This window comes from Ornithodoros turicata, chromosome 1 (genome assembly GCF_037126465.1).
Source record: "Ornithodoros turicata isolate Travis chromosome 1, ASM3712646v1, whole genome shotgun sequence".
NCBI lineage: Eukaryota > Metazoa > Arthropoda > Arachnida > Ixodida > Argasidae > Ornithodoros > Ornithodoros turicata.
In genome coordinates, this window is record NC_088201.1 from 226,599,810 (window position 1) to 226,614,615 (window position 14,806).

Below are 14,806 nucleotides of genomic sequence, written 5' to 3' on the forward strand. Positions count from 1 at the left end.
CGACACGATCAGCCTCCCAGATTCACCCAATCAGTGTATCACCTTTGTCTCCTGCTCGTTGGCTATAGTCGTGACGACGCCTGTGTCTACGATGAGCAGATTCCCCCCCCCCTTCTGCTCCTTGGCTTTCACTAATTATAATTAGTGTTTATTAGCGAGTCAAGTCATCAGTGTTTTTGTAACATGCACGTTGCACAACACTGTGGCAATCGGAAACGTTAGCCCTGTAACACTTTCCACCTACGACACTTTCTTCAAAAATAGAGTATCACTCTAAGAGAACAGAGGAATAACACGGCAGTAACAGTTTTACACTTTAACATAAAGCACTGATAACTACATCGACGTCAAACAGGAGAAAAGAGAACAAAACATAACATGGAAGGATCGACAAAGTTTTACACATTATCATAAAACAAGGACAACTAACATCGGCGTAAAAATGCAATACACGCAGAGAGTTATATGCAACGCGACGATAACTGAGTTATTTTACATGCTTATAAAAAAAACAGGCTTCAACGTTCTCTGCAATGTGGTTCAAACATGCGTCATTCATAACTAAACTTGCAAAGAAAGTGTTTGCCGCAACAAAGTTTGTCGAAGAGCATCTCAGACTGTTACTGTATTATTTGTCGTGAGTAAAGGAACAGCAATGATTTAGATATAGCGTCCTACTCGCGACATGTACACTATGGTTCCACGATGCAGCAGCAGCCATCCCTGAATGCAAATGGATACCGCGTCGTGCAGAGTTCGCAGCCCCGCCACGTCATCCATAGACTTGAGACCTTTGATGTCGAAAAGCGAGTCTAGATGCTGGCTGATCAGAAGGTCATCTCTACCAAATCGCTTCTTTAGCATGTCGACTGCTGTTGAATAAGTGGCGTCGGTGATTGCCAAACCTGCGATGGATCGAGCCGCCGGTCCTGTGAGAAGAGACACCAGGTACTTGAGCTTCGTGACAGCAGACAGTCGGGGGTTGTCGTGTATGCTCGCACGAAACTGGTCCCAAAATCCTTGCCACATGGAGACAACACCATTGAAACTATCGATCCTTAGCTTCGGCAAACTTGCTCCGTCGCCCGATACATTGGGGGTGTGCAAGGAGTTGGCGGTGTCGCCCGATGACTGTGGCTGTGAAGTAGTACTGGCTGTGCTCGACGGTAAAGCAGGCGATAGCAACACGATTGAGGCCAGAGCACTTCTGACAAGCACGGTAGTTTCTGTTATGGGCTCAAGATACCTGTCGCAGTCGTCACATTCGGCTTCCAGTAAATCCTCAGGGGCGACAGCCTGGATCTCGCGGTTCAATTGCAACAGAGTATTCGCTTTGCCTTCCAGAAAGCTGTATTTAAAATTGAGCTGATCAACAATGAAGCTGTCACAGCCAAAATAATCTTGATGTCGGAGATAGTGCGACTAACCGCTGACCTTTCGGACTTCCGTTGCTTCTTGAGCCGCTCCATGTCTTCCATAGCTGCCAACCGAGGCTGTAGCACCCTGTAGATCCTCTCTTCTGAGCAGTATGTTGACCGAGAGGGTCCCGGGTTTCGGCACCAATATTAAATGAGATGGAGGAGACGTCCGTAAGCGTGGATTGCCTAGTGTTTAATGGCAAGGAAAAGACAATGGCGGCAGAATGCCAACACCGCGAGCCCATGAGATGCGTGCCAGAACCCTTAACTTCTTTTACAGTAAGATTGAACAGGAAAGTGCTCTTTTTGTTCTGATTTCGCTGTGATCGCAGCGATCGGATCGCCGTGTTCGCTAGGCCTAACACCGGCGACAGATTAGACGGTTAGATATCGATACAGGATCATCAGTTGAAGCCCAATTCCGAGAAATGTATATGACGATGTACATAGCGTAATGTAAGAGTAGTCCTTGAACATTTTTTGCAACGAGATCCCCGCTTCACTGCGTTTTTTTGTCGTCATTTTAGGTGGCATTAAGGTGTCATGGCGGCGCACTTGGTAAAAAGCAAACTAATCAGAGGCGCGAAACTGCATGTGATTGACAGGCCAAGCGTCTTTTTGTGACTCTTCCCAATCGCCATACTCCCTTTTAATATACGACTCCTCTAAACACCAGGCGGTGCCGCCCTTAGCGAAGTCATTGGAGATTAGGAGGAGAAGGACGATAGTGGGACCTAAGTGTTAAAGGGACACTCTCGACCCCTTGATGTTAGGTAAATAGGCCTCATCAGGTAATTCCATATATCTTTCCAATGCACCATGCAAAATATTCCGTTTATATTTGACTCGAATGTATTGAATGTATTTGTGTAATGAGTTGTAATGTAATTGTGTTGAATGTATTTTTTAACTTGCGTCTTTTGCCCCCGGGTAAAAGCCGCATTGCGAACAGTCGTGACGACTGGTGCGTCCTCTTCCGGCCCTTGCGGCGTCTGCTCGGCTCCTCTCGGCGGGTGGTGTGTTGTGCTTTGTGCGTCGCCGTACCTGGTTCCCGTACTTTCAATACACATGACAGTCCTGCTTTTTATTAGCAATGACTGGTTACTGCATATGTGACGGTTTTGTTGAGGGATCGGGTATACGTGTTGATTCGTGCATAGTGGGATCAAGGAGGGAAACACAACGTGAGTGTCGTTTTTCAGGAGGCCAGTGCTTTTTGAAGTGACAACTAAATGTGTTAAATTAAATAGATTTGGTCAACTGAAAATAAACATTTTTCGGGCGCGTTTCTCTGAGTTCAAGTTGAACACCTGCATAGCAAATGTCACACGCTACATAGTTTGAAATAACATCAGTTATTAAACTAACTCACCAATCCCAACTGGGTCAAGTCCCACGTGAAGATCTCACTTCGTGCTTCAACCAATCGCAGACTGTTCTTGTGTTGTCTTGCACAATTGTAACGTTAGGAACAACGGTGACGACACGGAGAAATTGAAATCGGATATGGGTAAACCATAGGGTTTGATTCTTTTTCTTTTCTCCCCCAAAACGGCAAAGCTTTCGCCCTTCGTAGTATATGCGGATGGCATACGTGTGAGCACAATCGAATGCAGCAGCAATCCCAACACCCTCCGGAGCTCCAGACTGTCGCTTTGAGCGCTGTGTTCGTCCCAGTTATTGGCAAAGCCATTGCAGACCGCGTGACAAGGAGCTGTCCTTTCAAGAAAACAAGGTCTATGTGTGCTGTGTCCTGCTGTCAGCTCAGAACAAAAAAGGAAGCATAATTCACACAAAAAAGGAGAGAAATTAAAGTCCTAGTCGGTGGACGTACTGCTGGACGGAACGTTTTCCTGGAATCCAATAGTATGGAATATTATGATGGAATCGTATGTATATAATATACAATGTTCGTCTATAAATGGAGCGTATCTCGCATAACACCCGTTGCTTACGTCTCTGTAGTGCACGTGCGAAGTGTACAGAATGTCCTTATATCGAATAGAGTCACAGAGTAGTGTGGTACTAACTTCATTGTCAGCTTGTCAAGGCTCCTCTGTAGGTAACAATGGATTTCACCAACATTACTCGGATGCTTGGCGCATAGTTAAGCCAAACACTTACACAGCTGCACAGTGGATTTCGGACAATAAATCGGCGTTAAGAGGCTCTCTCGGCAGAAAAGAATACCGACCTTGTCATCCAGTCATGAGAGCGTTGGTCTTCTTCCTCAGCAGTTTTGTGGAAGCCCCAAAAACCGGCGTTGTTTCGACAGATTCAAATGGCTTCAACTATACTGCGGTATGTTTTACCGATTATTCAGGATAAACCGGGAAAGGAGGAATCCTAGTTATATATATATATATATATATTTAGCATATTGCGTTGCCCGTGAATTTTCTAGATGCAGCAGTCGTGTCTGATGCGTAAATATCTCCCGCTTCTTCAGTAAAGTTATCTGGAAGATTGAATTTCTCCACAGCGCTCATACATGGCGTGCATGGGATGAAGCAGAAGAAGTACGTCACGCGTTCATGATCTTTCATTCTGTGGATGTAGTACGATTCATTGTGCGACCTCGTTTTGCAGAAATATCCGCCTCAACATAAAGGTAAGTTCAATCGAAGTCATTGGTTAATTTATTAAGGGAACGCGATCGTGGAAAGTTATCCAGTCGAATTTATAGCGGTTATCTCTAAACACGAAAAGGAAGGGCTTTCTCCTTCGTCGACGCTTGATAGATAATAATAATTCGGGGTCTACGTCGCGAGGCAACTGAGATTATGAGCGAGCTTGATAGAGACGACATATATGACGACGAGATGTTGGAACTGGCTGTAAAGCACAACATCTTGGTCCGAGTTAGAATTGTCCCAGCCATTCGTGAACTCCAAACTTCATCCTTCCTTCGTCGCCTTTCACGCTTAAAATTATTTTAGCTTCTTTCTACTTCCCTTTGGTGTCTTCAAGTACGACCTTGGGGTTTCTAGAATCTTCTTCATCTTGTTTTTGGCTTCAGAAGCTTTCGCTTCAGTCGCTGTCGTTGTGATTAATTTGTTTGTTCAAGCAATCTGAATTAATTAATCCATTCTTTATCAAACAGTGCTGGTCCTGGGGTTTCTTCAACACTGAGTTGGAGCCTCGAACATTTCTTGAAATTTTACTTGAACTGTGTCATCAGGTAAGAAATGTTCACTTGTATATATCTCAAATATCTTGGACACATCTCGTCGGGTAGCGTCTCGCAGTTGTGCATGAGCAACAGGAAGTTAACAGGAGGTGGCTTAAATGCTCAAGCTCAGCTTCACCGGTGGAACATCTGGGAGAGATAAGCGCAACGAACTTCAGCATTGCCGTTCTCTTCTGACTCCTGTTCGCCTCTGACTCCGCTGTTAGAAGGGTGTTGCTTGGATGTTACATTAGATTGCAGATATCCCCTTCTTTGGCAAGGATATCTGCGTCAACGGTTGATGTGTTGGAAGTCTGCAGTGTGCCTAAGCGTAGGACATGTGCAAACCCCAGACAATGGCTAAGGCCTCTTTGTGAATTGTGAAGCCTAATTCCTAAGCTGAATTGTGAGTAGTTCTTTTCCGCCGTTTTCAGAGTTGACGAGAAAAATGCGATTGGCCTTTCCGTCCCATCAGGCTCTTTCGTGAGACCGTGCCGAGGCCACTTGGTCTGGCATCACAATATGAGTCGGGATGGTAGCTTCGGATTGCAGTGCACGAGTGTCACATGCAATAATTTCTTTAGCAGTTCCGAAAGCTACCTTGTAGTCTTTTGTCGACTTGGCCTTTGCAGATTTTTGGAAAAATGCGTGCAAGGGTCGGAAAAGGTTTGTAACTCTTGCCAGTCCCTTTGCATTCCCTTCGATTCTGGCCCTTGTTTGTCCGGAATAAGATCTACCTTGTAATTGATGAGCATAACAAAAAACGCAGTTGGCTGACGTTTGGGGTGTTGTAGCTTCAAGTACAGCACGATTCTTGTCTTTAAGCCTTCGCTGCTGATCTTGTATTCGCAGCACACAATGCTTTCCTGGAAGAAGGAGCAGTTCTGCAGGTTTGCTTTCAATCTAAACGATTCCAAGCTCCTAAGGTCTTCCGAAAGATTTTTGTAGATCTTCATTTTCAGTGGTACCACTCGCTGATATGTCTTCTTGCGTTCCATGTGTCATAAGACCGCCCTGTAGAACGTGTTCGATGGTGCGTTGCGAAATCGCGGGTGCGGGAGCAATGACAAGCACAATTCTGTTATACCGGAAGATACCTTTTCCCATACTCATGTTTAGCAAATTTCCTGAGTTCTCATCCACATTCCATTTGTAGGAATGTTTGCCGGAAGTCAATTTTTGTGTATTTCCGTCCACCAGTTAATTTCTCGAAAATGTCATCAACCAGTAGTGAAGGATACTGATCCCCAACTGAGTGCTGATTGACATCTCTTGCTCTTGCTCTTGAAATCTCCACATATCCTGACTGTCCGATTGGAATTTACTACAAAAGCTATGGGAGTAGCCCATTCACTGACATTGACATTTGTCAGGATACTTTCCTATTCTACTCGCTTCAATTTGGCAAATACTTTTCCTTGAGTGCATGCAGCACTGGACGAGTACGAAGGAACTTCATCATTCCTTCGTCGCCTTTCACGCTTAAAATTATTTTGGCTTCTTTCTACTTCACTTTGGTGTCGTCAAGTACGACCATGGAGTTTCTAGAATCTTCTTCATCTTGTTTTTGTCTTGAGAAGCTTTCGCTTCAGTCGCTGTCTTTGTGATTCATTTGTTTGTTCAAGCAATCTGAATTAATTAATCCATTCTTTATCAAACAGTGCTGGTCCTTGGGTTTCTTCAACACTGAGTTGGAGCCTCGAACATTTATTTTGAAATTTTACACTTCGACACTTCATGGATGTAGTTTTCAGTGGAATGCAGTTGAAATGTTTCGACTAAACACATATTGGGGCAATATAATACTCCGACCATGTCCATGTTCATTGAAATTAGATGACCCTCAATACCTGATTGTTAGCAAGTTATGACCTCGTCCCAGAAACACTTATAAGCCTTTACAAGAAACCTTTTATTCGAAGCACTAATCATTATCTCGACTTATTTATTAAACCACTATAGTTCTTCCGTTTCGGTCTTGCTTATCCATTATTGTGTGTTAACCCGTAGCCTTCAGACACTAAATGTTTGCCTTGCAAAAAACAATTCCCTGAACTGTTTTCTTTCTTTTTTTTTGCAAACCAGATGACAGCCATGTCCGGTTCTACCGCGGCACTGGGTAAGTACCCCTTCATATCGACAGTATAATGGCTCCTGCCTGCGCTCGAGGGTTTTATTCCGAACCGAAAGCTCTTGGGGGTGGAGGAGAGTTGCACGAAGATAGGGGTGCAGGTACATTGTAAGAGTGGTACACAGGAAAAAAAGTTAGTGGTGTTGCAAAACATTTGTGGGTGTTGGAAGTGTTGTAGGTGCGGATAAATCTGCTTGGCTGTGCCAAATATGATTTACTTAGGAGCATGGCCATCTACATCCTCACACAGGGCTGTCCAACCCCTCCCCACTTCAAAAAAGTACCACATTGCAGCATGGGTGGTGAGCTCTGTACCACTGAAAACTCCCTTCAACATATTTATAAGCCTGCACGTCATGTTCGGTGCGACGTGTAAGCAAGTAGCATCGCTTAGGAGGTTTGCCATAAAATCAAAGGGTTACGCGGACCAGCTTATCATTGAGCTAACCTTGAAAAAAAGTGTGATGTTAAACGGTAGGAGAGACTTATTTATTTACACATGGTAACAAGACTTTCGTGCACGAGACTGCACTTCAGGTTACAAAAATACGAGCATGGTACAGGAACATATATAAAGTTGACGGGGGTGTTTTAGCATAAGAGGTTAACAGGTTCATGGAAAGGATCCAAATACAGGTAAAAATGAAAAAAAACATAAATACAAACGCAGGGGATGATACCCCTGCGTTTGTATATATATTATTTCAAATTTCAAAAGTTCGTAGATCTGCTATTGCGCACAACAGTATAATAACTACATCACAATACTCAACTCACTCAGTCGACTTTCACGACAACACAATATCGCTAGAGAACGACAACCTCAACACAAGCGTGCACGAAAAGCAAACTAACAAATAACACTTTCACATTAACAGTCACGACCCGCGCCACTGTAAGGTTGGGACTCGTATTGGACAGAGTGTAAAACTGCGCTGAATTAATGTCTAATGACTCAGACTATGCTGAGAAGCTCACTTGCTTAAAGTGACCACCCAGACTTCTTTCAATCCGAACTCCGTCGTAAGGCACTCACACTGGACTGAAACGAGGTTAAGGAACACCGCAAAGATCCTAACACGAGCCAAGTAAGCTTAATCACTAGATATTTATAAGCACATCCAAACATCAACGGCATTTTACGGAAGCACGAGCGGCTCCTCCAGTGCGGTGACTCACCTAGGAGTATCCAATACAGACGCACAAAAAATCCTAGCAGACTCCTGGGTCAACGCCAAAATCAGTAAAACGGACACCCTGTATAACAAAACACGCCCCTGCAACCTCCCACGCTGCAAAACATGCAAGCACATTCAACACGGTAGCCCAAAGAAAAGCACTGCGAGCAATTACACTCACTCTGTTAGCCACGCATTGATGTACAGAATCACCAATGTCATATACCGCATTGAATGAGTCGACTGCTATATGCAATACATTGGTGAAACCGGCTAATCATTGAACAACCGCCTTACCAGCCACAGAACCGACACTTCTAAAACACTCCGCAAAGCAGCCTCCGACAGTTGAAACATACATTATACAGGGTATGTCACATGTCGTGTTATTTCAACTTTGTAAAGTAGAAAAACAAAACGGCTCAACAGAAAAATAGTTGGGTAAGCGGCTACCTTCCGGGCATGCCATCTGCCACCTACTAAAATTACTTTAGACGACTTTTAATTGAAATGAATTAAATTTTTAGAATTGAACTCGAAAACTTGCCTAGTAAATAACGTTTTTGTTGCTATATCAGATAGACAATGGTTGAATCAGCCACACCCACTGCAAAATATGTTATGTAGTACGGCGGATATGTCCAGAAAATTCGCTCGAAAATTGGCGCACTGAGTCGGCGTAAAACAGTGGTGACCAGGGGCGAGCAGGCTGAACTGCGGGTGCTAGGTTTAGTGACGGTTAATGGCGATGAACCGAAAACGAAAGCTCAGGTCGCGCACAACGGATGGCGGCGCTGGTGATGAAGATTACGCTGCTGCTACAGCGCAATCCCCGTGGCGGATGACAAAGCCGGCGACGAGGGCTGAGGGCAGCGGGAAGGTCGGGCGCCGGACTCAAGGAAGGCAGCAGGCGGACCCGAGGCGGCGGGCGGCCCGCACTGCTCGAGCTGCTGGGCCCAGTGTGCTCGACGTGAAGGGGTGAAAGGCAGGAGACACAAGTTGAGCGCATAGGGAGGGAGGGCGAAGCGGTCGACACAGGCGGTGCCGACTCCAGAAATGCGGGCTCGAGCCTGTCGATGGCCATAGTGTCGGGTCCGAGCGGGACGTCCAGGCTGAAACAACTAGCCCGCTCGTGAGATGACCCTGTAGGGGATGTCGTAAGGTGGCTGCAGGTTGGCGCGCATGGAGTCCCGACGGAAGAATACGTGGGTACATTGACGAAGCGCGGGACACACAAATATACCTGATGCGGTGCCCGAGCGGGCGGAAACGGTCCATGTACGAGGAGGGGTCGGGCAAGAGCGGAGCCGAGGGGGTGAATAACGGAACGGTGAATCCGGGAAGGCGGAGCGGTCGTAGATCATGTGGGCCGCGCTGCAGCCGTCCTGGCGGATCGCCGCGCGAAGGTCAAGCAGGAGGAAGGGAAGACGTACCGACCATGTTGTAATAATAATAATAATTGGGTGTTTACGTCGCGAGACAACTGAGATCATGAGCGACGCCACAGCGGTCGGTCTGTGGACTGCTTTTGCCCAAGGACCATGTTGTGTCGCCGTGGTCAGTGGCGCGCAGGGAAGCCTTGAGCTGCCGATGGAGGCGCTCGACCAGGCCGTTGGCAGCAGGATGGGAGGCTGTGGTTCGAATGTGATGGGTTACGAGGGCGCTGCGTCTAACTAGCGTCCTCTGTCCGTGGTGACAGTGGACGGGACGCCGAATCGGGAAACCCAGGAGAAGATCAATGCGTGGGCCACTCTTTCTGCCGTGATGTCAGGAATCAGCGTTAGCCTGCGGCCAGCGCGTAAACCGGTCGATGCAAGACGGGGGGTAGAGTTAGACCTTCGCCGGAGGGCCGACTAGGTCGGTGTGTAACTGGTCGAAACGAGCATCTCGCGGAAGGAACATATATATGTTTTGTACTGGAGCAGGCCGAAAAACATAAGGGATTATTCTTCGTAAGATGATGTCCAACAAGTTTTCGAAGCTAGCGCGAGCGCTGAGTCACGAAACTCATGTCCCACCATCCTCGCCATGTTCATCACGACCATTCCGCAACTATGGGCCGCTGCACTATTCCCCCTTGCAGAAAGATGTTCATGTCCCGCGAAGGGTATCAAAGTGGAATTTGCCGCGTATCATCGAGGCGGTAGTAATCCGGTACCATACGTACCAGATTGACGGTCAGAAGGAGAATTGGGTACTTTGCCGATGCGATCTAGGGAAACATATATTGAATAAGGGGGGGGGGGACGCACTGCTGGAGGAATCCACTTTACTTGTACAGACGCCTTCCCCCTTCCACGTATCGACGTTACAGTCGAACTTTTGAAGGGTGCCAGGCAATTCAGTTCGTTGGATCTCGTTTCTGGCTATGGCCAAGAGAAGCTGGATGAAGCATCACGACACATTCCCCCGCCCCGGACAAGAATGAGAAGGTAGTGAACTTGCCCTCACCGTCCAGCGCGAAGGAGCTCCAGCCGTTGTTGGGTTTAGCGTCGTATTAACGCCGGTTCACCAGAGATTTCGCCACTAGCGCCTCTCCACTGCATCGTCAGCTCGAAAAGGGCACCGCCTTTGCGTGGACCGAGGACTGTGAGGCTGCTTTTGCCCACCTTAAACGCCTTCTCACAAGCGCGCCAGTCCTCGCTATCGAGACTTCAGCCTTGCCCATCATTGTGGACACGGATGCAAGCGACAGCGGTTTAGACGCTGTTCTATCATTAGCGAAACGCGACCGAGCGAGGCATAGCTTACGGAAGTCTAGCCCTAACCAAGCCCGAGAGGAAGTACAGACCCACACGCAAAGAGCTGCTCTCACTTGTCTATTTCATTCGCGTATTCCGTCATTATCTTCACGGCAAGGAGTACGTCTACAGGACCAACCACAGTGCACTACAATGACCCCGGTTCTTCAAGGAACCAGAAGGCCAGGTTGCACGCTGGCTCGAACAACTCAATGAGTTTCATTTTCGTGTTATTTACCAACCGGGAATACAGCACCGTAATGCCGACGCCCTGCCGCGAATGCCTGGCTCGTCCGCGAATTCGCGGCCCACAGCACTGTCCCATGCCGATTTATGTTCGCACCAGATGCGTGACCCAGTTCTGTCTGAGGTGATTTGTACCCAGTCGGACGGCGTCACGGCGCCGTCTCTTCAGGCCGAATCTAAGCACTACCTGCGCCACAAACATTGTTTGGAAATTCTCGACAGCCGTTTAGTGTGGAAGAAGAGTCCCACCAGTCCTCCAGTCCCTGTAGAGGCAAAAACTTTGGTTGCCGAAATGCTCATATCTGCACATGACATCTCCTTCGTAGGCCACCTCGGTAGGGAAAAAAAAACTTTCGAGAAACTTAAACGCAGGTTCTCTTGCATCGCCATGAGCTCCAGCGTCTCCGGCGGGTGTACATCGTGTCTGAAATGCTGCTCACGGAAACCCCCACACGCAACACCCCATGCTCCTCTGAGTCACCCGTATGTGGCTGCAGTATAGTAGTGACCCCTGTGCAGAGGTCCAGTGGCTGACGTACGATTCCCTGTGGTGGTGTTGGTATTCCGAGCGAGCTTGAGGGCGTGAGAGCCGAAGTCGATGATGTAATGGTGTCTGACGAGGAAGTGTGCCATGAGAATGCAGTCACGCGGTATACCACGGACAACTAAACCAGGTAGAACGGTACTGGTAGTTCCCGGGACAGATATCATCAGGTCATAAACTCCTGGAACATCCAATGGGTTGCCATTGAGGTCGTAAAGAGTCTGGGGTACAGTCGCTTGGGTCGGGAACGCCTAAGCAGTTTCTGCACCGACATCGTAGTTGAGGACAGTCACACTGGATCCCGAGTCTAGCAGCATCCTAACTGGCGATCCTTCAACGGCGCCTGTAATCATGATTGAGGTACCACCCGGGTTGCCGGTGGACCACTGTATAGCAGTTCCCAGCGAGGCCGAACAAGGAATTGACGATTAGTTTCCTGTTGCCGGATATCTGGAAAACCGGGACTTGGCTCATCCTCGTGTACGCCGTGTGCAACAGCATGCGAAGTGACTCGGATTGCCGCAGCGGTAGCACACGGGGACGTTTGCAGGGCGTGCAATTTGCAGAGGTGGCAAGGGCATCAACTTTCCTGTCCAATCCAGCTATCGCTGATGCAAGTCCCGCCAGTGGATCTGTCGTGGGTGTGGCTTGTGACACGTACGCCACTGTGTGCGATGCAGCGGAAGGAGATAGCGGAAATGGGCGGAATGGGCAAGACTAATAGAAAAGCATCGGCTATTTGAAAAGCATCACCAAGCGTTCCAGGGATAGCAGAGGTGACCTTGTCTCTGGTGGCAGAGTCGAAGCCAAGAATAAACGCATCTCGTACCATGTTATCTCTCATTTGCGGCGAACAACGGGAAGAGCAATAACTTCCGCTCGTCGGTCCAAGAACTACCTGGAGCTCAGGCGAGAAGGTGCTTCTCCTAGGATTGGAAGTCCCCATCTCAAGAATATGTGTCGGGTAGAAGAAATTGCTGAAGTACTGACGTGTTTTCAGCTGCCATGTCACTAAGAGGAATCCTACCGCTGCCACCAAAATGTAGCAAGCCGAAAAACTTGTGGGTTTATTCTTCGTCCGACTGGGATGTCCAAGCCCTTTTTTGAATCTAGCACGAGCGCTGAGTCACGAAACATACGTCGCACCGTACTCGCGATGTTCATCACGCCCATTTCGCAACCAGACGGCCGCTACAGTATTATATATATAGTAAATTATTTGCCGTGCTGCGGAGTATTACGCATAAATATTACACAACACTTGTGTCAGGGATCGCTAGAAAACGTTGTACTCGACTGGCTTCATGCAAACGTGATACTTTTTCCCAAAACAACTGACACGATAAACGTAGAAAATTATCGCCAAATATCATTGAGTAAGTTTGCTGAACCTCACTTCCCATATTATGACTTACCGTGATGAAAACGACCTTCTATTTGTAAATTAATGCGTGTTCGGCAAGAATCGTTCTCATTTTATTTCTTCAAAATACGCACCTCTTCAAGAGAGCCCTCCCGACTGGACACCTTGCGACAGCCGTCTCGCTTCCGATGCACGATGTATGCAGAGTGTTGAAGGTAAAAGTTCTGAACGGGCGGTCGTTTGAGCTCGGCATCAAACATGATGGGTGAGATGTGTTGTGCTTGGCGATAGTGACACAACAAGTATCACGTTTGACTGCAACGAAATGTTGGAGATTAATGTTTCCTCGTTTCGTTCGCATTAGAAATGGAAGAGATTGCATAATGAGACGAAAATTATCCTCTGGACCACTGCTGTTCAGATCTGAGTTTTAGTTTATTTCGTCGTACATCAACCATTGCTTCTTGGATCATTCTTGGAAGTGGATTCAAGCCACTTGGACGGACGTCGACAAACGCGAAACAGACACGTTGCTCAGTGATGTCCTATTTTGAAACACGGTCATTTTCGGACCCTGCAGATATATAGACATTTTTAGATATAAACCCTGGATCTTTAAAGCTGAAACATCGTGGCACACCAGTGACTTCTCCCTGTGGACATCACTTCTGGTGGATGCTGACGCTTTCATTTTAATTTTTATTTCAGAAACGCAAAGCGCTCAGGTGTCGGCAGCTTCCGACTTGGGTATGTGAAAAACAGCGACGTAGCGATGATTTTTTTTTGGGGGGGGAGGGGGGGTCTATGGGGCATGTTTCCCATGGGTTCTTCGGTACAATATTTATACGAGAAAAATAAAGTTAGGACAAGGAGGCGCGAGAAGCTCGCTCTTCGTTCACTTCTTGGTTATCACGTGATCGAGTGCAGTCGTGTCTGATATTTCAACGAAAGGAGTGATGCTGTGGTATTATCGCTAGCTTGTAGACATCATGCTAATTCTGATTATACACCTGATGATAATTCTACATGGGGACAGGATAATGTCACCCTCATCTCCCTTGCCCAATAGCACTCCCAAAGGAACGTTTTCGGATCAGGGGTTAAATCCCCTAAACTTCCCCTCTGGCTACGTCAGCGTTGACACATGCTTTGCACAGAATCAGCGGCTATTCCATTCGATTACGTCGTGATCGTCCAATCTGTAGCGACAGTTCTACTGACACGAGAAACTGCAGGTTATTTCACATGTAAGTAGTTGAAATTCACAGTTGGGGAAATGAAGAAAAAACAGACAAGGCTATCAAATTTGGCATTTAATTGCAACCTGCAAAACCAAACGAAATTTATGGACGCGCAGCAAACGCACAATTAACAGACATGACATCGCATATTGACTGTCTCAACGGGTAACTGGGGCTTTCATGGGTCGAGAGTACAGAGGGGATTTGAGCTATTGAGGAAGTGCTTTGTGGTGTTGCGCTTTTGTGAGCAGCCTATAACAACAGTTACAACACCACGCACAACCACCCAATAAAAAAAACAGTCTGTGGCTCTGGAATAGAAACACGCATAAAGCGCTTTGACTTTGTTGAATGTCGTTTCAAAATCAATATTCTCGCTACATGAGCTCATGAAGCGAAATGATTGGTCTGCGTAACACAGGCAGGAGCTTAATATTAGTAATTGGCTTACGTTTTTTTATGGGTTTCCTTCAGACCATTTCAGGCATATGTTGGCACGCTCTAAATCTGCTGCAAGCCATTCAAAATCTGGCGTCAAAAACTCACCCGCTCTGTTGGTGATAGATATGCTAATGTCTTACGAGCTCGTCTACGAAGCAGGGCACAGGCTGGCTAGTGGGTTCCAGCCTACTGCGGTGTCGAAGGGAATGAGCAGGCCGACAGCACAGCAGAAGCAGCTGTCTCGTCTAGGAGGCGGACGCGTATCGCGCTGCTGAGAGGAGATCGTCATTCCGTACTTTTACGCCTTGTGAGTCCCCGCAATAGACCATTGACA

The 14,806-nt window shown here is 47.2% G+C and overlaps 2 protein-coding genes across 2 annotated transcripts in view; one reads left to right on the forward strand and one right to left on the reverse strand.

The window, feature by feature from the left end:
• Nucleotides 1-660: 660 nt before the first annotated feature.
• On the reverse strand, nucleotides 661-1,478 carry LOC135395561 (uncharacterized). The gene is made up of 2 exons (XM_064626699.1): nucleotides 1,435-1,478; nucleotides 661-1,348 (listed from the first exon to the last, which is right to left on the reverse strand). The coding sequence occupies exons 1-2, from the start codon at nucleotides 1,476-1,478 to the stop codon at nucleotides 661-663; spliced, it is 732 nt and encodes a 243-aa protein (XP_064482769.1).
• A 2,459-nt stretch (nucleotides 1,479-3,937) lies between these two features.
• Nucleotides 3,938-14,806, forward strand: part of LOC135377096 (uncharacterized) — a 30,621-nt gene continuing 19,752 nt past the window's right edge. The window contains exons 1-4 of the mRNA XM_064609417.1: nucleotides 3,938-4,029; nucleotides 4,522-4,599; nucleotides 6,673-6,706; nucleotides 13,499-13,537. Coding sequence (XP_064465487.1) covers nucleotides 6,673-6,706; nucleotides 13,499-13,537 — 73 coding nt within the window. The 5' untranslated portion in view covers nucleotides 3,938-4,029; nucleotides 4,522-4,599. The remainder of the gene's footprint in view (nucleotides 4,030-4,521; nucleotides 4,600-6,672; nucleotides 6,707-13,498; nucleotides 13,538-14,806) is intronic.

Bases quoted from the DNA above. Each gene is read 5' to 3' on its own strand.
- LOC135395561 (XM_064626699.1), bottom strand. From the start codon at position 1,478: ATGGAAGACATGGAGCGGCTCAAGAAGCAACGGAAGTCCGAAAG. The intron at 1,349-1,434 runs GTCAGCGGTTAG...TTTTAAATACAG, and splicing joins AAGCAACGGAAGTCCGAAAG to CTTTCTGGAAGGCAAAGCGA.